Source organism: Zingiber officinale, chromosome 3A, assembly GCF_018446385.1.
Source record: "Zingiber officinale cultivar Zhangliang chromosome 3A, Zo_v1.1, whole genome shotgun sequence".
NCBI classification, from domain to species: Eukaryota; Viridiplantae; Streptophyta; class Magnoliopsida; order Zingiberales; family Zingiberaceae; genus Zingiber; species Zingiber officinale.
In genome coordinates, this window is record NC_055990.1 from 104555163 (window position 1) to 104579988 (window position 24826).

General features: G+C 36.4%; 2 protein-coding genes across 4 annotated transcripts in view; both read right to left on the bottom strand.

The window, feature by feature from the left end:
* Window positions 1–8111: 8111 nt before the first annotated feature.
* On the bottom strand, window positions 8112–20044 carry LOC122052212 (serine/threonine protein phosphatase 2A 55 kDa regulatory subunit B beta isoform-like). 2 transcript variants are annotated; one of them, XM_042613633.1, is made up of 14 exons: window positions 19737–20044; window positions 18222–18325; window positions 18036–18131; window positions 17841–17960; window positions 16673–16867; window positions 16304–16395; window positions 14977–15095; window positions 14293–14416; window positions 14042–14165; window positions 12602–12670; window positions 12413–12504; window positions 12224–12301; window positions 8766–8833; window positions 8112–8694 (listed from the first exon to the last, which is right to left on the bottom strand). In XM_042613633.1, exons 1-14 carry the CDS (start codon window positions 19858–19860, stop codon window positions 8558–8560), a joined length of 1542 nt encoding a protein of 513 aa, XP_042469567.1. In that variant the 5' UTR covers window positions 19861–20044; the 3' UTR covers window positions 8112–8557. The 2 variants fall into 2 exon arrangements, with proteins under 2 accessions (XP_042469567.1, XP_042469566.1); XM_042613632.1 differs by having other exon boundaries at window positions 16670–16867.
* Window positions 20045–21191: 1147 nt separating this feature from the next.
* The window catches only part of LOC122052213 (BRISC and BRCA1-A complex member 1-like), a 31761-nt gene continuing 28126 nt past the window's right edge, over window positions 21192–24826 (bottom strand). For both annotated transcript variants that reach the window (XM_042613636.1, XM_042613635.1), the window contains one exon: window positions 21192–21674. In XM_042613636.1, coding sequence (XP_042469570.1) covers window positions 21315–21674 — 360 coding nt within the window. In that variant the 3' untranslated portion in view covers window positions 21192–21314. The remainder of the gene's footprint in view (window positions 21675–24826) is intronic.

The following is a 24826-nucleotide window of genomic DNA, read 5'->3' on the forward strand; positions in this document are numbered from 1 at the left end:
GAGAGGGATCTAGTGGTATCCTTGATAAGCATCAAGCATGCAGATCCTCTCACAGCCCAAGGTTGAGTCCACCATCTGGTCGATCCTTGGTAGAAAGTAACAGTCCTTAGGGCTATCTTGGTTGAGGTCTTGGAAGTCGGTACAGACCCTCCACTTATTATTGTAGGAACTTTCGAGCCGCAAAAACTGCTTTTTTGCGTTGCGAAAAACCTCGAAGTTCTTGCCACGAATCCGTGCGAAGATAAAAATTTACATATACTTAGTTTTCTCCTAGATCTACACTAGATCTGCATGGTAGAGATTATACCTTTGTAGCGAAGTCCTTCGCTTATCCCGCTCGTCCAAAAGTTGCTGAATCTCGTAGAGTGTCAAGTGAACACTCCTCTATATGTATCCACACAGACAAAAGGTGGATAAAAACCACTTAGAGTGTGCTAGCACTCTTGGTGGTCTCGGCAATGGAGGATGAGAGGGAGAAGAGAATGTAGAAAGGAAGAAGAAGACTTGAATTAGCACACAAATTGCTTAATGCCTCACTCATGTGGTCGGCCACTTAATGGAGAGGCTTAATGCCTCACTCATGTGGTCGGCCACTTAATGATGTGGCCTTGATGATGTGGAACGCCATCATTGGCCAGCCAATGCCAAGTCACAAATGAGGTGGCATTTGGTCAAGGCAAACTTGACCATTCATCTTCCCTCTCAAGTCAAGTCAAACTTGACCTCTTATCTCCCATGGTTGATCAAATTCAACCTTTGATTCAAGTTAATTTAATTTAATGAATCTCTATTCATTGCTTTAAATTGACTCAATAAATCATAACCTAAATTAGACTCATTGGACACATGAATCAAATTGAGTCCAACTCAATTAGTCTAATTTGGATTACTCTTAATCTAATTTGGTTCATCATATGAACCTAATCCTCTTGGTCCATCATATGAACACAATCTCTATCTAATTGCCCTTTGTGTGTGACCCTATAGGTTCTTGTAACGTTGGCAATGCTCCTAAACCCATTTAGAAGCATAAGTAATGAGCGGTATCTAATAACACATCATTACTACCCAAGTTACAAGAATGTTGAGATCCAACATCACCTTATGACTACTAATTGTGACTCTCACAATATATGATAATGTCCTTCTATCCTTGACATCTAGATTGATCAACTGAGGCATAGACCGTGTCATCCTCTAATCAATCTATATCTTGAACTCTAAGTAGACTCACTATAATCAAACGAGCTCAATATCTCATATTGACTCATTTGGGCATGACCATGCACTTAGTGGTCTCACTCTATCAAGAATCATGATGTCACTCCCGTCATATAGGAGGGATAGATCTCATCTACATCACTCACATCCCTTCACATAATTTGTTACATACTCAGTAATCGCCTTTATAGTCCACCCAGTTACGGGTGACATTTGACGAAGTCAAAGTATGCAACTCCTTATGTAGGAAACCATGGTGACTTCAGGTCCAAGGACTCATAGTCATATTAATAGTCACATGAGAAAGTATATGACATTCATATAACGTTCCATGATACTTTCTCATGGCGGGTCATTCAATATACATTGTCCAATGCATACCCATGTGTCAACTTGATATCTCTATATCCATGACTTGTGAGATCAAGTCATCGAGTTGACCTACATGCTAGTCTTATTGCATTAACATTGTCCCTGAATGTTAATACTTGACTAGGAATGATTAAGAGTAATGTTCTCTATATCATCTCACTATCAATTCAACCAATCGATTGATATAGATAAGAACCTTTTACTCAAGGACGCTATTATACTTAGTTATTTGGCACCAATACAAGTAAGTATAATAACCATAAAGAAACGTCTTTATTAGTATATAGGAATATGATACATCGAGTCTATACAACAATCATCATATGATTGGCTCTAGAGCTCTAACTAACAATTATTAGGTTGGACACCAGGACCATGTTAGAGAGCTAGGGGTAGAAATTGTACTTCTCTAACATGTCCTGCTTTTAAGAGCTGATCAACTTCAGCTCGAATGATCTTATTTTGTTCGGTCGAGAAGTTCCGCTTCTTCTACTTCACCGGTCGGGAATCAGGCAGGAGGTGTAGCTTGTGCTCAGCTACCTTGGGCTTGACTCCCGGTGGCTCCTTGGGGGACCAAGCGAAGACATCCCTGTTGCGCATCAGACATTCAACCAGATCCATCTTAACCTCGATCGACATGTCGCTAGATATGCGGGTGATGCTCTCCAGATGCTCAGGATAGAGCTAGACATCCTTCCAAGGGATGGGCTCTTCGGCTATAGGAAGAGGCTCCTCTTGGATGACGTGGATTCTCCCATCCTGGGTTCTTTGAGCTTTGCGAGCCTAAACCTTCACCATGTCGACGTAACACCTGCAGGAGACCAATTGCTCGCCCTTGACTTCCCCAACATAATCGCCCGAGAATTCCATCTTCTAATGGAAGGTGGAGGTTGCCACTCGGAACTCGTGCAGTGCGATTCTTCCTAGGATGACGTTCAGGAGAATGGAGAATCTACTACAATGAAAGTGCTCCTCCATATCACCAATGGTTCGCTACCCAAAGATATGGTTGGCTTAATTTATCCCATTGGTCTTACCTCATTGCCAGCGAACTCGTACAAGGAAGTAGCTACGGGTAAGCGTCGATCTGCATGCCTTCGAATGCATTCTTGAACAGCACGTTGACAAAGCTTCCGGTGTCAACAAAAACCCTGGCCACACGACTGTTGGCGATGACAACTTTAATTATGAGGGCATCATCATGAGGGAGCTCACCAGCGTCGATCTGCATGCCAGGTCTTGCGGCAGAAAGCTGATTACGGGCCCTGCAACTTGTTCCCAGCTACACCCCAATGCATGTATCTCTAAGCGGCGCTCATGGGACTTTCGAGTTCGGGTGGAGTCTCCATCAGTGGGCCCCCCATAGATCATGTCAATCTCCCGAATGACGATATTTTCCCTATTTTCTTCTTCCGGGGATTCCAATGGCTCCTTGCCCCGACTTGGCTCCTAGGTTCCTTGACCTGCATTTTCGGGCGGGGATTTACCTGATTGCCCTGTGGCAGCAGGCGAGTTGGCTAACAGCTTCTGAAGCTTGGGTGCGATCTCAAGCGAAGGCAGGCCTAGTTCAACCACCCGCCGAGAATCTCAAGCGATTTGGACGCAATCTCCAATGGAATGGGTGTTGAGCCTATGACAGGTACAATAATGGGACCCCCACTGATCGGGTCTGGGGGCTTGGACAACTTCTACCCGTTGCACCGCCCTAGAATCTTGATCGAGCGAAAATCTTGGTCGGGCATCCTTGGAACGGGAAAGGGTTGAGCTGGAGGTTGGGGCGGCGCCTCTTCTTTGATTTGTTGGCAGAAGCAGGTGCCTTGTCTACTTTCCGCCGAGCCACCTGGGCTTCTTCTACATTGATGTAGTTGGATGTCTTCCCCAGCATCTCATCAAAATTCTTTACTGGCTCCCGGATGAGAGCCCGGAAAAACTCCCCCTCCACCAGACCGTGGGAGAAGGCTCTCATCAAGATCTCTGAGGTAGTGGACGGGATGTCCTGGGCTACCTGGTTGAAGCGTTTGATATAGCTTCTCGAGGGTTCCGCAGACCCTTGCTTGAGTGCAAAGAGACAGTGGTCTATATTCTGATATTTCTTGCTGCTGGCGAAATGACGCAAGAAAATGTTCCTAAAATCCTGAAAGCAGATGATGGATCCATTCAGCAATCCATTGAACCACTTTTGTGCCGAGCAAGAAAGAGTGTTTAAGAACACTCTGCACTTGATGGCGTCGCTATATTGATGCAGCAGCGCAGCGTTCCAAAATTTTCGGAGATGATCCTCTGGATCTTTACTACGATCGTATTCTCCAATACCTAGGGGCTTGTACCCCTTCGGTAGCTTTTCCTCGAGTACCCTTAGAGAGAGGACTATGACTTTCCTCTTCTTTGAATCTCTGGGCGGGGAACTCTCGGTCATAAAGACCTGATGTTGCTCTTTCTTATTATAATAGTTGGGCCCTTGTTATAATAATATGGACCCTTATTATAATAGTCTAGGCAGGGTTCGCGATTGAAGGCTTGAGGAAAATCTTCGGGTTGTTTCCTCTTAGATCCCCTGTCAGAAACGAGGGTTTGGTCCTTTGAAACTGCAGGCATCTTGTATGGATGTGAAGCAGTAGTGTGTTTTTCGGAAGCCGCTCACCTCTTGGCCTCCTTGAACAGTTCGTACTCTCCTACTGTCATGGTGACATTGATCTGTATCCTCCATCGTCATGCTCCAGAACAGGTGAAGGAAATTCCCACAGATGGCTGAGATAGCGTCGGTATTGACGGAGAGACGACTTGGGCACACCTAGCGTATGTGCACCGAAAAGACGCACGTGGAGCTTCCAGACAGTGATGAAGAGGTCGGCGGTACTTAGGCTCTACGCACACTCAAACAAGCACACGAAACGTTAGAGACCAGAAACCAGGGAAAAAGCCCCCGACGTAGGTCCTCCGATGCTTAAGTCAAGTACTTTTCCACCAGAAGAACAGTGTATGAAGGAAAAAAAGAACTGTAGAAGACGAGTACGTATATGCACGTACCTGCTCAAGGGAGAGGACCTCCTTTTTATATGACAATGCGTACCTCTGGAGCCTAACCAATATCAGAGAATGTCGGGTGTCGGACGATGGAGGCCACGTGGTGCCCTCTCATTGGTTGAAAGAAGGTTCCATTCTCGGGCAATGGCCAACCACTGGAATATTCCCTAGCTGATGACGGTTATTCTCTGACAGACGGTTACGATTCCCTGACATTATTTGTCTCTTAGCACTTTCTGTCCTGCCCGAGTTTGGCTACGGACAGCTCGGGATGACCGTTCAGGTGTGTCATTTGACTCGAGTCTTGATAAGGGGGGTGAGCTGTGGCGAGGGTCCCATCTTTCACGCTTGGATCGTTGAAGGGCCGACCGGGAGTTGTCTTACTGAAAATACCAGGATTGGCTATGCGGCCCGAGCTGAGGAAACCCAACCAGTCGGGGCAGGTTAAGCATTACTCCAAGCTGCATCTTGTGTCTCAGATCTGGGACCCTGATCTGTCTGTACCCAATCGAGAATTATGCGACTAATGACGTTAGGCGGCCTAACTCCTGCTTTCCCCTCCTAACTGCTGACGGTCACGTCTCTTTGACTTCTCACCGCCTGGTCTTATCAAACTCCACCTTTATGCACCGTATCAATATGTATTCGTCTAGTTCTTTTGATTGTAAAAATACTATCAAATATCAATTGAAACTGACTGATTGACCTAAAGATCTCAGAATGACATAAAACAAGTTCATATGTATTCATCTAGTTCTCTTAGTTGTAAAAATACTATCAAATGTCAATTTAACCAAATATATTTAGAATGGTAATTTTTTTAACACGAATGTATTAAAAAAAAACTAATCCGTGTTAAAAAAAAATCACTGTTCTCAATATATTGGATCAAATTAATTTTTAAATGGACAAATATAATAATAAAAACTAGACAAACTCATAGGACCTGGTTTTACGTGATTCTGAGCTCTCTAGGTCAATCAACCAATTTTAGCTGAAACTCTTTAGATTCATTCGGTCAAAATTGGTTGATGGACCTAGAGTACTCAGAATGATGTAAAACTAGGTCTTATAATTTCATTTAGTTCTTATAATTATATCCATATTCTCAAACATCAATTTGACCAAATATAATTTTTAAACATGAATTAATTTTTTAGATATATTCATATTTAAAAAATCATTATCCTCAATATATTATGTTAAATTGATATTTGATAGTATTTTTACGATCAGGATAACTAGAGGAACACATAGGAACTAATTTCATATTATTCCGAGGTCTTTAGGTCTTATCAGCGGATTTCGGTTGAAACCAGCCAAAACTGATTGATGGACCTAGAGACTTCAGAATGACACAAAATCAGTTCCTATGTGTTCGTCTTGTTTTCCTGATTGTACAAATACCCTCAAACATCAATTTTACCCAATATATTGAGAGCAATAATTTTTTGAATATGAATTAGATTTTTTGGACATATTAATATTTAAAAAATCATTACTCTCAATACATTAGGTCAAATTGATGTTTGAGGATATAGATATAATCATAAAAACTAGACGAACTTATAGGTCCTAGTTTCACGTCATTCCGAGTACTCTAGGTCCATCAACCGATTTTGGCCAAATGAATCTAAAGATTTTTTGACTAAAATCAATTGATAGACCTAAAGAGCTCAGAATGATGTGAAACCAGATCTTCTCAGTTCATCTAGTTCTTTTGATTATATTTATGCCCTCAAAAATTAATTTGACCAAATATATTGAGATCAGTAATTTTTTAACACGAATTAGTTTTTCGGACACATTCGTATTCAAAAAATTATTACTCAATATATTTGGTCAAATTATTTTTGATGGAATTTTTATAATCAAAAGAACTAGACGAACACATAAGAAATTTCATATCATTCCGAGGCATCTAGTCCATTAGTCGATTTTGGTCGAAACCGGCTGATAGACCTAGAGACCTCAGAATGACATAAAATCAGTTCCTATGTATTCGTCTAATTATCTTGATTGTAAAAATGCTATCAAATATCAATTTAACTATATATATTGAGAGCAGTAATTTTTTAAATACGAATCAATCAAAAATAGTTAAAAATTGATTCAACTAAGAATAATAACAGGGGTAAAAATTAAAATAGGTACATGATTTAGTCATTTATAAATTATTCTATGTGATTTAGTAATTTTAAAATTTTACATACGTACTTCAGTAAACAGTTGAAACTAATTTATAAGTTGAATAAATTAATATATATATATATTAATATCTTTTCGGTAAATTCGAAACAGTTTTTGGACATTTAGCCTCTAGAATATTAGTATCTTTGAACTCCAGACGTTTTACCGCATCTCCTTATTATAGAGATGTGTGACTCTCGCCCATACTTCCATCCGTGACTAGAAGTACGGGGCATCTAGAAATGTGATAAAAGGTAAATATATTCGTCCTAGCATCGTCGTCTCAAAATCAACACAAAGAGGTAAATCATGGTGATTGAAAAAGCAAATGGCAAGTGGAGAGAGTTTACACAGGGTGCAAGGATTTTCCCTCCGCCAGCCCCGAGAATCAACCCCAAGACAACTCAGCTAAGCCCGTGAGGACTACAAGGCATCTATAAATAAAAATGTGGAACCGCCACATCAGCGGCCCCCCTAGAGCCGGTCCCACGGATATGGAGGGAGGTAAATGCAGGTACACAGGTGGAAAGTGCATGGCGGAGACGTTAACCCCAGGCAGTGACACCCTGGGGATCGACCCCTAGACCTTTCAGCCACAGAACCATGCACTCCCCATCTGTGCTACGCCCTGGGGACTACAAGGCATCTATAAATGATCTGATGGGAGGTGAGCGAGAGTCAGACACCCCTCCCCATGTACGGGGCATCCATGACTAGAAGTAAATTGATATATAGAACTATTATTTAAAATTTTAATTTTATCAGAGTTTCGATTTACAATCGAAATGATACGATTTCGATATTATATTATATCGTACCAATATAATTTCAAACATTTTAAATAAAATATTTTTAAACAAATTATGAGCTCATGATGCCACCATGAGTCTGCAAAGGTCCACAATCATGGCACCTCAATGACCCTACGAAGGTCGTCAAGTCGTCGTGGGATGACAACGCCCTAATAATTCCACAAAGATCCTGACAGCCTCCGCAACCCCACGAGTGTCGCCATGAGATTGCAACACCCTTACAATCCGATAGAGGTTGTTGTAGGATCGTAACAGCCTATGCAACCGCATAAAGGCCGTCATGGGATAACTAGAGCCTCTGTGACCCTGCAAAGGTCGTCATGAGATCACAGTGCCTCTACAACCCTGCGGAGGTTGTCATGAAAGTGCTGGTGCCAAGCAACAGATGGAATAACAAATTCTGCCCATGCCTCCCAGCATAGTATGAAATTTTAAATCATGATTATAACACTTGTTCAACAATTTTTTTTCCTCTTTTTCAACATATTTGAGTACATAAAAATAAGAACTTTCACAAGCCTTGAGCTATGTATGTCTTTTACACTGTAATTGTAGCATTAAGTGAATAACACTGACCTCTCTAGAGAATAAGACTACACACACTCATCAAACCCCTGGATTAGTTGTAAGAGAAAGCTATCATTAAGTGGGATCCTGATTCTGAAACAGGAGCAAAATAGATGATCAATCTCTTCCCCGAACATAAAAAGAATATGAATAAGGATCCCCACATTCTGATCCTGATACATATGAACAATCTTTAGTCGCCTTGTGGACTTTGATAGTCTCTTCAGGCTCTAATGTCGATACCATTCGAAATTAATCCACTGTCTCTTTTTGGTTGCATCTGAAAGGGCCTCTAGCCTTCTTCACAAGGTGCAATGCAAAATGGAGTTGCTTGCCTTTATGTTGCCTCATTGACTGGTGTGTCGCCTTTATTATGCGTAGTACATGTACAAGCTGTTTGCAGCGGCACAGGCTATCAAATTTTCAGTTGGGTGCCATGCCAAGTGAAGCAATTTGATTGCGGGATCGAATGAGTTCCCATTGGCGTCGACACTGGGGATTTCTGCTCCTGTAGTTGATTGACGCAAAATGAGAAGTCCTACTGAAAGTGAAAGTAGTTAGCTTTTTTGCATGACTGACCTCGTCGGACGACGCGTGTCAAACTGCAAAGAGATCTGGAAGCTCTTGTAGCGTTTTGCGCTTGTTTCCTATCATTAAGTGAGAAAGGTAAATTGAACTGTCATAAGGGCATCAGGGCCAGGAGCGAAAACTATACATTTTAAAATTAACAAATTTGTAAAAAAAAACCTAAAATTTTAATAATAAACAACGACAACCAAATTTTATCTCACGAGATGGGATCAGATATATAGATCTTTTTACACCATTGAATTCTATTTCTTACTATATTATCATCTATACTTAAATAAATTTTATCTTATTTTATTGTTGCTAACTAAGCCTTTTTTGTCTTCCTCTTCCTCACTTAATATGTATGTTTGTCATACTTTCACATCGTCTAACTGAAATATTTATTAGTCGTCTAAGTACATGCTCGTACCATCTTAAACGTGTCTCTCGGAGTCTTTCCTCAATTGATGCAACTCCGACTTTCTCTCTAATTCTCTCATTTCTTATTTTATCTATCCTCGTATATCCACACATTCACCTTAACATCCTCATTTCTGCAACTCTCATCTTCTGCTCATGTGCTCGAGTCATAGCCCAACATTCAGTTCTATATAACATAGCAGGTCTAATTGCGGTTTTGTAGAATTTTTTTATAAATTTTAGAGGTACTTTAAAGTCATATAAAACATTTGACACTCTCCTCCATTTCAATCATCTTGCTTGTATTCTATGTAAAGCATTTCTCTCAATCCCTTCATCGTTTTACAAAAAAAAAAATCCTAAATATTTAAAGTTTTTGGTTCCGGACAACTCATCATTTCCTATTTTAACAATTATCTCATTAAGTATAATATTGATAAACTTAAATTTCATATATTCTCTTTTTATTCTACTAATCCTAAAACTTTTTCCTTCTAGTGTTTCCCACCAAAATTCTAGTTTAACATTTACTCCTTCCCATATTTCATCTACCAAAATAATATCATATACAAATAACAAGCACCACGGTATTGTGTCTTAAATGTATGTAATGAGTTCGTCCATAATTAATGTAAAAAGATAGGAACTTAGAGTTGATCCTTGATGTAGCCCTATTTTTATTGGAAATATTTCAGTTACTCCACCTCAAGTCTTTACTCTGGTCGTTACATCCTCGTACATATCCTTAATTAGTTTAATATCTGTTACACTAACACCTCTCTTTTCTAAAATTCTCCATATAATTTCTCTTGAAACTCTATTATAAGTTTTTTCTAAGTCAATGAATATCATGTGTAGATCTTGTTTTTGCTCCCGATATTTTTCAATTAGTTTTCTAAGAAGATGTATAGGTTCTATTATCGACATTCTAGGCATTAACCTAAATTAATTTTCGGTTATCGTGGTCTCCTTAATCTTTTTTCTATTACTTTTTCCTAAAATTTCATGATATGACTCATTAGTTTATACCCCTATAGTTTGTACAATTTTGTACGTCTTTCTTATTCTTGTATAAGGAAACTAGAGTATTTACTCTCCATTGATCAGGCATTCTTTTCATTTTCAATATCATGTTAAATAATTTTGTAAGTCATTCAATACCTTGTTTCCCTTGACACTTCGCACCTCTATCAGAATATCATCTGGTTCAATGGTTTTTCTATTGTGCATCTCATTTAAATCTTATTCTACTTCTGAAATTTAAATTCTACGATAAAAATTTAAATTTTTATACTCATTTGACCTACTTAAATTACCTAAGTTAAGTTGATGAAAATACCTCTTTCACTGCTCTTTTATTTCTCAATCGTTTACTAGTACCCTATTACATTCATCTTTAATACATTTTATTTGGATAAAGATCTCTTGTCTTCATTTCTCACACTTTAGTTATTCTATAAATATCTCTTTCTCCTTTTATATCCAAATTTTGATATAATCATTCAAAAGTTTCATTTTTTTACTTCATTCACTACTTTCTTAGCCTCTTTCTTGGCTATTATATATTTTTTAAAATTTTCCTCGTTCTTACAAATATATAATTCTTTATAAGCGGTTCATTTTTCCTTCACTTTCTCTTGTACTCTCTTATTCCACCAAGATTCCTTATTTAATGGTATATGTTCCTTTGATTCACCGAGTACACTCTTAGCTTTCAACTTTGATACCATTTTATCCCATATTGTATTAGAGTCACCATATATTTCACTTAATACTTATACTCCTACCTTCTCTTTAAATATATTTTGTTTTCCATTCCTCAACTTCCACCACTTAATTCTAAGAGTCGTATATATTTTCTTTCTATTGATATTATGCTTGAGGCGTATACACAACACTACTAACCTATGTTGGATAGTTAAACTTCTCCAAAGATGACCTTGCAATCTTTACAAATCTTTCTATCCTTCTTTTCCTGACCATAAGAAAATAAATTTACGATTTATTATTTCCACTTTTGAATGTGACTAAGCGTTTTTCTCTTTTCTTAAATAATGTATTAGCTAACATAAGGTCATATACTATCGTAAAATCTAATATAGTTTTTCCTTTTTCATTTCTCGTTTCAAACCCATAACTCCCATGTACAACTCATATTCCTTATTTTTCACTCCAACATGCTCATTTAGATTATCTCCTATTAAAATCATTTCATTTGGCGAAATATTTATAATACTTCATCTAAGTCGTCTCAAAACCTTAATTTGGTAATTTCATCTAATCCTACTTGTGGTGCATATACGCTAATTATGTTCATAATTTCTTTCGTCACTATTATCTTAAGGGTTATAATTTAATCCGTTTTTCTAACCACTCCTACAACTTCATCCTTTAATGAACTATTTACAACAATACCACTCTATTTCTTACTTTACTCCTTCCTGTGTACCATAACTTAAAACTCAAATTCTCTATCATCTTTGTCTTCTCGCCTATCCATTTTGTCTCTTGTAAATACAAAATACTAATTTTTCTCCTAATCATCGTATCTACTATCTCCATTGATTTACCAATGAAGGTTTTTATGTTCCATGTTCCAAATCTCCTGCAATGCGTTCCTTCCGAGGAACAACCTCGCATTAGCACAATAGTTTAATTGATCTATTCATTGAACATTTGTCATAGTTTTAACGCTGACGGATAACCTAACGCAACCCTTCTCTTTTATCCGAGCTTGGGACCGGCCATGACTAGTTCCTCATGGGCGGAGTTTCCTAAAATTTTTAAATGGAAAAAAAAATAGCCCCGAATTTTAAATTGCATCACAAGCTCTCTAGCTGGCATATATTGTGTGGTATTTAGTGAATGAAAGAATGCCCATTTCCTCTCTTTCAGCTAATCATATGTATGATGTTTTCTCCCAATCGAAAATAAATCATAATATTCTCTGATAGTTCAATTCAAGAAGAAAATTATAGTGTGTATCAGAACCTCAGTCACGATTGACTACTTAATTTAGTAACTGAAACGAAGAACTGAGGCCTTACCTCATTGGATTTTTACTGGCTTCTAAAGTTGTTGATTCGTTGCTTCCAGGAACACAGCCAAATACACGAAAAAGGTTACTGCAGTTGAGCAATGCAACATTATCAATTTGCAGGACTAAAAAGCTCTAAAACAAAATTTTTATAATCAATATACTCGTTATCAGAAGGGTTGGTAAGTAATCATAATACCTGTAAGAACCAGTTGCCACACGCAACCCATCTCCACTAAGACAGCATTCAAATTTGTCAAAGATGGAATCATTCTCGTATAGATCACACAACTGCATCAACAAAAAGAATAATTTCATATTGTAATGACCTATGTAACAATCAATTCCTACAACATGTTCTTAAAAAGAGAGATATCAGATAATCCACCCTAGGCCTCAAGTACTCATGAACGTCAAAGGTTGCGACTGGAGCTGAATCCATGTTTATATCCCAAAGCTGTAAACCCGCAAAAAAGAAAAGGAATTATGGAAAGGGAGTTGAAGGTGAGAAAAACAAAAGATCATATACTAGTGTAACATTTCCTTAGTTGAACCAAATATTAATTGAAGAACAAATGGAAGAATAACATCTATGTCAATGAAAATTCCAAGGAAATTATTGGACATACTACCATGGCATAAAGTATTTGCAACAACTAGAAGCACATGAATTCTAAGTCACTTTACCATTGTTTCCCGGGTCTGCTAGCAATCATACTAGAGAAGAGCTTCAATGTTTCTAGATTTTCTTACTCCAACTATTTTTTAAAAGCAATTGTTAAATTAATGCTGATGCACAACATCATATGAACATTATGTATAATAGAGTGTGTATCAAGAATTGCCCCTATAAAGCACAGGGAATTGCAGTTAGTTATGTTGTGATGGAAAGATTCAGTAACAGATCAGTGAACGTGATTTCATTTGAAAACTTCACACGTACATGATTATATATTATAGAATCTCTAACTTCATTCTAGGATTAGGAGCTTCATAGTTGGCTAGATGATAATGGAAAATCATTCCCCATCCGTTTCTTTGCCCCTTTTCATTTCTACCCAAGGGAATGGAGGGAAAGTGTGGGGTTCCACTCACGTTTTCGCTCACACCAGTTTATCTCTGCACTTCTTCCACTGCAGGAAACCAGTGGTAGAGAAAAGTAGTTCATATAGTTGATTCTCACTCAATGTGATATAGTTGACTCCAATTTATTGGGGATTCTTAATTTCCTACATTTGTCTATTAGAAAAAAAGACTGAATCTAATAACATCTGGACTGACTCAAAGGAGGGTGCACTATTCTTTTAATCTTGAATATTTGAACATAGAAACTCTAGTACCATTTTGAATTTGTTAGGATCATCACTTATTTCTTTTATATTCTTGGTAGGCACCTGACATCTCACGATTGTTGTTGAACATGTTTCAAGTACCATGGATTTCCAATTGCACTAGAAGACAGATCAGCAGTGCATGGATGAGCACTACCACTACTTATTTAATGAGATTTTTAAGCTCGGTTACAACTGTAAAGAATTTGTTCATAGCCTTTAGTAAGTACAGCCTAGGATCGTGATAAAACAACTTCCACACCATAATTTTTTAATCACCAACTAAGCAAGAATATGTTATCTGAATTTATATACTTTGACTTTCAGAATAGATGCCCCTCTCATGTATGATGTTAATGAATATGAAGATTGGATGAACATGACCTGATTGGTAGGAAATTTAAGTAGGAGTTTCTTTCTTGCAGTACAAGACCCTAACAAAAAAAAAGGAAAAGTGAAGAAACAAAAATCTTCTACAAAAAATAGAGGGCAAGGACCTTGAGGGTCATATAATCACGACTTAGGATGTGTCTTCCATCGTTTGCAAATTTGATATCCGAAATAGAGGCAATGATCTCAGTGAAAAATGATCTTGAACCAGGTGCCTCATGATTCTCAAACCTGTAAAGAAGAATGTGATAATAGCTACATATAAAATGCATGTAACTGAGTAAATCTAGATTCATGTTGTATCTAAAATTTTAGTCAAGAAACATTGAGCTTAAAACAAGAGAGGAAAATTACTTACAGCATAGAATGGTTATCACATAATGCTGATTGACGCAAATCTATAAGCCGGATAGATCCCTTTGAGCTACTATATGCTAACATATTACAATGGACTGGGTGGAATTCAGCACAAGTTATAACCTCTGAAATTTAATAGAATGTAGATTTAGTGTTATAAAGAATAATGGCCACTAGAACTAACAAAACCTAAAAGTAAATAGAGAATAATGGATGAAATGCCACTGCCAAACATGTGTCCGTAGAGATATGTTCAAGAACTATCCACAAGACAATAGTTCACTGAATTATGACCATAACAAAAATGAAAATTAGATAAAATAAGGTTGAACACCCAAAAAAATGGAGTAAGGTTGAAAATATCAAAAAAAAAAAAAAAGATTGAAAATATTAAAAAAATGGAGTAGGGAGTGGTCATCTAAATTCATAAACAAAAAGACTTGAAGGAAAAGAGAACCGCAACGAAAAATGTAAATGAAGATGACATGGAGCAGAACAACTATCCATGAAAAATGAAAAGGGAAAAGGGTTATGCAAAATAGGCAGCATCAAGCATGCAAAAGTGCTAGATTGCATTTTCAAAAGAACGTAGTTCATTTTAACCATAGCTCCCATGTCTTCCAAAGCAAATTATTTTAAGACTAACATTTCAAGTCATCGGTACTTGCAAGTATAGATTAAATACCTGTTAAATCTTCCATATTTGCAGGTTTGACATCAACAATATTAAAGCTCTGACTGCTAATTTCCAAATTCCACAAATTTATTCGAAGATCATCTGCTGATATAAATGTCTCACCATCACTGTGAAGCAAAAATTGCCAATGAGTTCAGAAAAAAAAAATTCAAATATAATTGACTAACACACAGACACATTAGACAATGACACTAATGTGAGCACGTGCAGTAATGCACATATTATATAGGCAAAAGTACACGTAAGGATCAGAAGCGGATAACGAATCATTTGTCTCAATTTCTGGGTGTGAGCTACAAAAGATGTTATCCTACAAGTGAGCTCCATGTAAAGTCATTACGTCTTAACAACTCAAGGTGGATCTCCTTTATTTAGGTTGAATAATTCTTCTGAAATGCACATACCATTGCACATTTTACTCTAATTAACTCATCTAACTGGAAAATTTATTTGTCAGATTTATGGTAGTATGTCAATCTTGAAAAGGCACACAAAATTTGAAATAGGGTAATTTTCTTTAAATCATTCTAGAAGAATAGAATATATTGCTAATTGAAGAACGAACTTTATCCAATGCAATCCATACATGAACTTTGAAGTTATTTATTTTTCAATATTCCATCGAATTAAACGGATAGACAATGACAGAAAGCTATCTAGAATACTTGATAAGCACTTTTCAGTTTAAAATTCACCAGTGCTCTTAGAACTGTGTTGCTTCTAGCAGCAGATCTCTCCCGAATTGGACCAGCAAAAAAAGTAATAACAACGGGAGGAAGCAGGTAGAAAGAGAAGAGGAGAATATGAGAGAAAAGAGTAGGAAAAAATATTTAGAAACAATGCTTTATAAAAGTTTGGTTGGGCAATATTTATAGCCATTTGATAAAATAGGCTTGTTGACCATTATGAATCATGTAGAGCACTTGAGGTTTCTATAGAATTTGAAAATTTGGATCTATGTTCAATGGATAGCACATTAAGATTACCATAATCCAAAAAAAAGGAATATTTTCCTATGTATACAATGGATTCTATTAACAGGCCACAATCTTGATCAACTCTCTTGGCCTTATGTCAACTTAATTAGACAGAGTGAAAAACTGGTCACTTCTAGGGAAGTTCCAGTATGTGATTAAATTGAAAAATTAGATCCTGTATAACATGGCAACAGAAACATAGTTCGTATAATTGACAGAGATGGCATATTCAAAGCTAAGTTAAATTACTCCATATACAAAATTACAATTCAAAGAATTCAAACTGAGAAATAAGTAGATTATGCAACTGATATACTAATAATTGGATCTGAATGAACCTGTTAGTTGAAATAGAGTTTATGTGGTAATCATGAGCATGAGCATATATTCTTCGACATCTCGCAACAAGGCTCTTCTCATGGCTAGTCACCTACACCACAAGTAAACATTTGCATAGAATAAGTCAATTCGATCAAATACAACGGCTCAGTCAAAATTTCCTAGCTTCAAAAGTGTACTGATAGCCAGATATGGGATTGAAACAGGTCATGTTAAAACAACTTGACAGAAAAACAAATAAACAATACACAGAATGAAATAAGAGAATTATCAAGGCAAAATATCATTTGTATATATTAAGGTTTTGATCCAAGTTAACAAACTATTGTCAATTTCCAGAGTAGCAGGCGATGGTTGAGTACAACTACCACTGGCAAACGTAGTGAAGGAAACCCTCCAGGAGGGAAGGATAAGTCATTGCTCAGATACGTGCTTCCGGAGCATCCATTAGAAAGAGATGGAGTAGGACTATTTGTAGTTGAGCTACCACTGCAGCCATTTCCGACAACCCTTGAAGCATCTAAGCTCATCTCAGCAATTTGTTTGACCTTCTTTTCTTGTACCTGTTAAAATACATCAGAAGCAACAAAAATGAGATAGAAACCAACCTACAGTAGTGGTAATTGTTGAAATAAGGGCGCACAAATGGCATACTTAAGAGAATTAAAGAAGAATAAAACTAAGAAAGGAAGGAAATATCAAATATAACAGAGGAACAAGCATATAAAAATGATTAGTTTAATCCATCCATTTATGCTGTTAACTCCATAAGCAATGCATGATGGCAGAGCATGCTTATCATATTTCAGTAATATATTCACCATTCCCACAACAAAAATGTTACAGATCAGAACTAACTTTCAACATGTAACAAAAGTACAACAAAGAATTCCCAGTGATGGGATATAGTATACACACTAAACCTTATAATATAAGAAAAACAATAAAATTATTGCATAGACTAAATTTTGACAGAAGAATAAGCAAATATCTTTACTGAGGATTGTGCCAATAAAATAAGGTAAGCTATATAATAATAATATGCTTTTTATTACATTCTTAAGTTTGCATAGTTTGGTCATCTGGACCAAAATTACTCCGTACAACAGCTACATAATATACAAAATCTGTTCCATAACCTTTTTAAGCGTGTTCTTCATAAATTCCAAAATCTCTAAAATTGGTAAACCAATATTTATACCTCAATGAAAATGTCCCAGTACAGAACCATTGCTATGCCAATTCATAACAGCAGAAAAAGAAAATCAAAATTGTTGCAGAATTTTGATCTATGGTTCACAGAAAAAGAGTAGTGTATTCAAGGTTTAGAACTGGGTTACCAGCGAATGAGAATCTGCTCAGTAATCAATATGTAGAACATACTTGGGAAAGAATGGAAAGGTAAAGACAAGTAAATTTAAAGGAATAACAAAATGTTTCTACAGAGTTAGAATCTATTAAATTCCTAAGCCATACAGAGAATTCAAGATATGCAAGGATCACCTTTTTAAAACAAGAAAGGAAGTTAAACTTTACCTTCCAGTATTTAATTGTTTTATCATTAGTTGAGAGAAGTGATAAAGCACCATTAGCTGTTTGACACCATCCGATTTCATTAATCTTCTCCTCTATTTCCAAGCTTTTGAGATAGTCAAACTGAAACATGAAATCAAATAAATTGAGGCATATAACTAATTGATTTCTCGTGATAATGTGATCCTCATGAAGTACCTCTGGTTCATGGCTTTGAAACTCAGTTTTGTAGCGAAACTCAGCATGCCTACTAATCTGATAATCCTGTGCCTCTAGATCCTTCCGAGAGCCAAGCTGCAGATGAAAAGATCAAATGAATAAAGAATAATGAAAGATATTTCAGTCACATGAAAAAGCACAAGAGGGGAGCAGTGATGAACATACATTTCTAGTATCTGTCCTCTCAAACAAAACAACACGGCCTCCTCTATCTCCAGTTGCAAGATGGTCTCCAGTTTTATCAAATTCTATTGCTGAGATGATATCCACTTCAATAGAAAAAAGTGCATGTCAATAGACAATGTGTCAAGTAACGGTCAAAAAACAAAATAAAGATATTGCCATCAAGATGACTAATAAGATAATTATTGGCACGTTCAACCAAGTTGTATTTTTCTAAGCCCACTGTTGATGCACTTATTTACAGACACCATGACAGCCAATTTACTTCAAGTTGTCTGCAAAAATTTCCATTTTTCAAGTGATATATTTCAATAGGCACACATCACGTATGGATTTGGCACTCGGAAATCCTCATTATTTGCACTGCTTGTGTTTTTTTAAGACTTTCACTTCATTATTTCATTAAACTATCAAATCTTGTTTCTTCGGCAGCATACAAGCATAAATCTCCTTGATTTTATCCATTTTGTTAGCATACTGTGGATGAAATCTAGTTATTGAATTTGACCTCATGGAATATACAGGTGAAACAAATGAGGTACACTAATTTTTTTAGTTATGGTGCATGATGACAATCCACAGGAATGAATATTTTCCTTTCCTTTCTGAATCATATTCATATGTGTCATGAACTTTTTGTAAATTTTATGTAGTCTTTCTTCCTTTGTTCTTTAGTTAGATTAGTTCATTTGAAAAGAATCACATATTCAGTATTTTGATTTATAAAACCTTGTTGTCCGTTTTCTGTGTCACCCTAATTGATCTCCATGATAAATAGAAACCTTATAAAGAACTTGAAAAGTTTAGAAGCTCATGATAATAATTTCTCATCATATACTAACTAATTAATCTTAATTTAATTCTTGACCAATTGTGTTCAAAATTGTCGCTGTAAAAGCAAGAGGTCCAGAAATGTGAGAACCCCTAAAGAATCTCATTTAATGTTGGTCATGCCTGGTAACAAATTAGATTATTCTACAAATGAGACTAGCGAATCAAGAGAAAAGTAAGGAGAAATTACATTATAGAAAAGGTCATGCATTAAAATTATGAAACATCCAACCACGAGGGACAATGAGTATGGATGAACATTAGCTAATGAAATTAATAGAAAGGGAAGCACAGGGATGAGAAATGAGTGCGTAAAATTTTCCCAGGATAAGCACCAATCAGACACAAAATTTAGCAAGGTAATACTTCATCCAGGAAAATCATGTATTTTGGCTCGATCGTCAAAATCGAGCCTTTTTATTGAGAACCCATAATACGTTAGACATCAGAGATTCAGTTGCATCTTCGAGATGAATCAGGAATAAACCCGGTTTGCATTTTGCAACGTCAGAATCAAATCTAACATCAAAATATAATCTTTTTGTAACTCCTTAAGAAATCCGAAAACTCGGCTCCAGCGATCCAACATTAAAAAACAAAAACAAAAAAAAAAAAAAAAAACCCAAGGGATCTGATACAGCAATAGTGGCGAAGCAAAGATCTAACCTTCCTGGACCTCCTCCCCCGATAGGCGCTCCCCAAAGACCTGCGAGAACTTCCAATCCAAAGGCGGCGTCACGGACGACGATGACGCCGCCGGCCCACCTTTCTCGCCACTGTGCCCGTTCATCTCAGCAAAGGAATTCCGGCGAGATCGGATCGGGTCCAAACGGCATCAACGATCCCGCGCATGGATCAGCGGTCAGGAGCGGCTGGATTCGGAGCCGATTCCCGAGTCGGACATGAGGGTTTTCGGGCAAATGGGGCGGGGGCGTTGGCGGGGGCGGTGGCGATGGGGACAGAGACGGAGCAGAAAATAGAAATAATAATAATAATAATAATAATAATAATAAATAAATAAGAGAGGAAAAAAAAAGGCCCTCGATCCCTTTCTCCTGCTCTCTCATTCCTTTGGTTTTGCTTTTCTGCGTTAATTAAAATAGTTAATTTTAAAAATACTCCTAATATTTAATTATTTTAAAATACCGCTATATATTTTTATTTTATAATCAGGCGTTTTAACTTGTCGACTAAACTTGGAAATAAATAGTCCTCCATAATTCATCTACCGAATAAATTTAAAACATAACTTTTATTTATTCTTTTTAGTAGTTTACTAGTGTATCATATCCGTGGGACAGTCATTAATTTCTATTGACTCAATGGTTTCAGAGATAATTATGCACTTGTCCCTGTAATTAATTGTCAATATATATGAAAAAACTCAAAAATTTTAAAGAATGTCTTTTGGTCGTACCATAAAAGGATATTTTTTTTCAAATATTATCAAATCGACATTTATGTTCTATAATTTTTCATCGATAATTTTGATGAAGACGCCCCTAAGATTTTAGATTGCCCAAAGGGCACCCTTAAAGATTGCCCAAAAGGCACATCCTCTCTTTTCTTTTCTTAGACTAAATTAAACTTTAATTTTAAGTGAAATACTATTTTAATTTTTTTAAATAATGATATATAAAAAATAATATATAATTAATCAACTACTATTTCTCATAATCTTTAATAAATTTATCTATTGTTATTGAGTGAATCCAATTAAGAGATATCAACTTACATTATTTATTTTCTATAATTTTTTTAGATAATTTAAGTGTCCAAACTTTGCCATTAACTGTCGCCTTATATATGATAAAAAGTGAAACTGTCGCCTTATCCAATCTCCCCACACTTCCTTAAAAAGAGATCAATCATGGGTGAGACAAGCAACAAGCCATTTCACATCTGCTAAAAATCAATTCCAAATCAATCCCGAACTTATATGTGACAACACTCCTGCCTAACGGCTCCTCTCATTACAAGGGCAGATGTGTTGCCATTAACTGGACTCTGACCCAAAGCCAAATTGTTGGGCATAAGGATCGAAACCTGCTCTCTCTCAGGGCTCGAGGGATGACGATGTTGCGATAGCCAATTGTCGTAGGCTTGGTTTGGATTCATCAGTGAACCAAACTACCTTTTTCATCAAGAACTTTACTAAATCCAATCGACAATTGTCATTACAGAAGATTCATTGAATATATGAACTCAACAAATGTGCCTTCATTTATAGTAACGAACAAGTCTCTACTGGATGAGGATGTGTGTGCCCTCTTCATTCACAGTAGTATCGACTTGGGCCGGTGACTTCCTTACTAGAGACTTGGGGAAGTCGATATCATCTTGCAGGCACCTTTGTTGTGGATGAGACAGAAGCATGCACATTTGCTTCAGTATGACCCGGGAATAGCTCTGCCCGCTCTCGAAGATGAAGCCTTCGTATTCACTTACATGTTCAAGGGCGTCGACCAAGGCATCGTATACTTTCTGGGGGCAGTTCTCTGTGCTAGGCTTGTCGTGGAGGTAGATGACATCCATGGTAAAAAATTTCTGGCTAACCGGCCATTGATGCTGGGGACAAACCGATGATCTGCAGTAAATGAGTATCTGAAAGCAAGATGATTTTACCTTAGGCACGAAGTTCAGATTTGGAGCCTATAAGGAAGGCAATATAAACATTGGAAAAACATAATTTCAATGTTGACATTACTGAAAAAAATAGAGCGCAGCAGTAAAATTGTGACCCGGAAATAGAAGTCACGGGTTTAAATCATAGAAACAACCTCTTATAATGTGAAATAAAACTACATACAATAGACTCTTACCAGATATTCTGACAAGCTTTTAAATTTTGCTAGGCGCTAGTCGGGCGGCAAACCAGTGCCTAAAGCCTAGGCCGCATAGGCGGGGACTAGGCGCCGCTAAACGGATTCCTTGGAATCCCTTAATATATGTGAATTGTGGACGATGTCATAAGTAAATCTAAATAGTCTTAAACAAGTTCATAGCAATGGAGATCTAACTATGTATGCTGAAATAAATACAGATTTTTCAATACCAAAAAATGAAAAATTAGAAAAGAAAACTAACAGTTTTGTGCAAAAGAAATATAATAGACTCAATAAATACAAGCAAAAGAAACAGTTGAACAGTAGAACATGCAGTAAGTCATCATAATCATGTAGTAAATAGTAGAACATTTATCCAACTCGAATTTTAAAACCTTACTATAAGTTAGAACAACTTTAGTGGTGGAAAACATTAGAAAATAGTAGCAAGAGTTCAATTCAAGATTACATCATTATGAACCACTAAGTAAAATATAATTGTTGAATAACATAAGTCATGTCTTAACAAAATGAGTTCAAAATTACACAACTAATAATATGTCATAGACTTATATTTATTCTACTTCTCCATAATTTTCAATAACTTGTTTTTCATCGAACACAAATTCAATATCATTATTGTGATCTTCCTCTTCTTCAAATGCAAAATCATCTTCATGAAGTTCTCTCACTCTAGAGCTTTTTCGTGGTTGTAGATTTTCATCTGCTCCACTTGCTTCATCAACCATTTGCCAAGTGAGCTCGAAACCTAGTTCACTTTCATCATCTTTCCCACCATCCACAATCCAACTCTATGCATTTGAAGCATCTTTTGCAAGGACATCGATATTCCTTTCTTTTTCTCTTTTTTATTTGTTCAACAATCTAGCATTAAATTGGACAAATAATAGATTGTTCAATCTGTTGGCATTCAACCTATTTCTTTTCTTTGTATGAATCTTAAAAAAAAAAAAAAAATATTATAGTTAGTTCATGGATATAAACTTTAAAAATTATAGTACTTTAATTAAAGACTGAAAGTTTAAAACTTAATCTTTCAAATGTATTCCAATTTCTTTCACACCCAGATGAACTTATAGTTAATAAAAGTATCCTCAATGTCACCCTTAGCAAGTTGGGTGTATAAGCACTGTATGTACTCTACCATGCACATGGATCAAATATATCATCATTTTTTTCACGTGCTTTTGCTGCCAATGCTTTTCCAAATAACTTAGTTTTATCTCTATATTTTATAAATTCTTATTAATAATTGTATCTTGTAGATCTAACTCATTGGCATGTAAAATTTTTATGCATTCAAAAATCCCGATCGCGGCCTCCTCATAAAGAGCAATAGAACTATCATTATAATAAAAATAGGAATTCAACAAAAAGGCAATGGTATGCAATGATGTATCAAGTCTGTCCTTCATTTTTAACTCAATAATGACTACGATAAGCTGATAATTTGATTCCACGTTGTTTAGGATCACCTTGATATCTTCTTTAGCTTGAAGAAGCTCCCCATATAGAAATTCCATCGATGGCTTTCTATCTCCATCTACTAATCGAAGAATTCTTACCAAATGAGCAAATATTTTTAAACAAAGTGTCACACAATTCCAAAAACTCATGCTCATCATTGTAGAGTAAGTCAATTTCCCTTTGTTTGTTTTTGACCATTTATATTTCTCCCACATCACTTGTAAACATGACCCTTAAACTAACTTTTTTTTCAATCAAACTTTGCAATGTGAGGAAATTAGATACAAATTTGGTAACTCCTAGTCGGACTATGTCTCTCTTCTTTATGAAACTTCTCATCATTAGCAAAGTCTTACGGTGAGCATAGATGAAAATGGTAAAAGACATGGCTTGCTCAAAACCTTTTTATATCATGGTAGCTTGCTAATACTTTCAACCATGAGATTAACGGTGAGTTGCACATGAACTCCAAAAGATCCCTGGTCATTTTTCTCTCATCAATTTAACTGCAGTCATATTATTGGTGGCATTATTTGTTACAATCTGAACAATATTCTGAGCTCCTACTTGTTCAACATACTTGTCAACATATTCAAAAATAAGTTTAGTTGTATGTGTCTCGTCTGAAGACTCCTTAGACTCTAAAAATGTGGTACCCAGCTTGCAATTAATACACATATTTAAGATGCTTCTTTTTCTATCACTCCATGTATCTGTCATGATCGAGCACCCATTTTTTGCCCATTCTTCTTCATATTTGTTTAGCAACTGCTTTGTTCTTTTAACTTCGGCTTTCAACAGTGGATCCCTAAGTTGATATTAAGTTGGAGGCTTAAATCCTGATCCAAATTGACCCACTGCCTCCATTAGTTGCTTGAAGCTATCATTATCAGCATTGAATAATATTCCATTTTCATAAATCATTTTCCTAACATATTGTTGAACTTGTTGAATTCTCTCTTTGAAAAGAGTCTCATTTTATATTTTTTTGGCGAAGCACTTTACTCCCACTGGAGCCTACATTTTCTGGAACAATTGTCGATGCATATCTATCCATGGGGCTAAGTAGAAGAGGTTTTTTAATTCCATCTATCCCTTCAATTTCAGGACCTTCTTCGTCAAGAGAAATAGTCACCTCTACTCTGCAACCTTATTCTTCTATTATTTTGTTCTTCTTTCTTTCTATTCCTCCCTTCTAAAATAGTATATTTGCACTTATTTTTATCTTCTTGAAATGTTTTTCGACCAGATACATTTCCAAGTATATTTGTTATGTGCTCCTTGATCCTATACACTCGACATCGTTTTTTCATACAACTTGTATTTAATTTTGTCGAGGTTCTAAGGATCAATCGACATCCCAAACTCTCATCCAATGTCATTTGACTTTCTCCTAAGAATTCTGAATTTAGATTGGGTGACAGATACTGTCGAAGATGGATT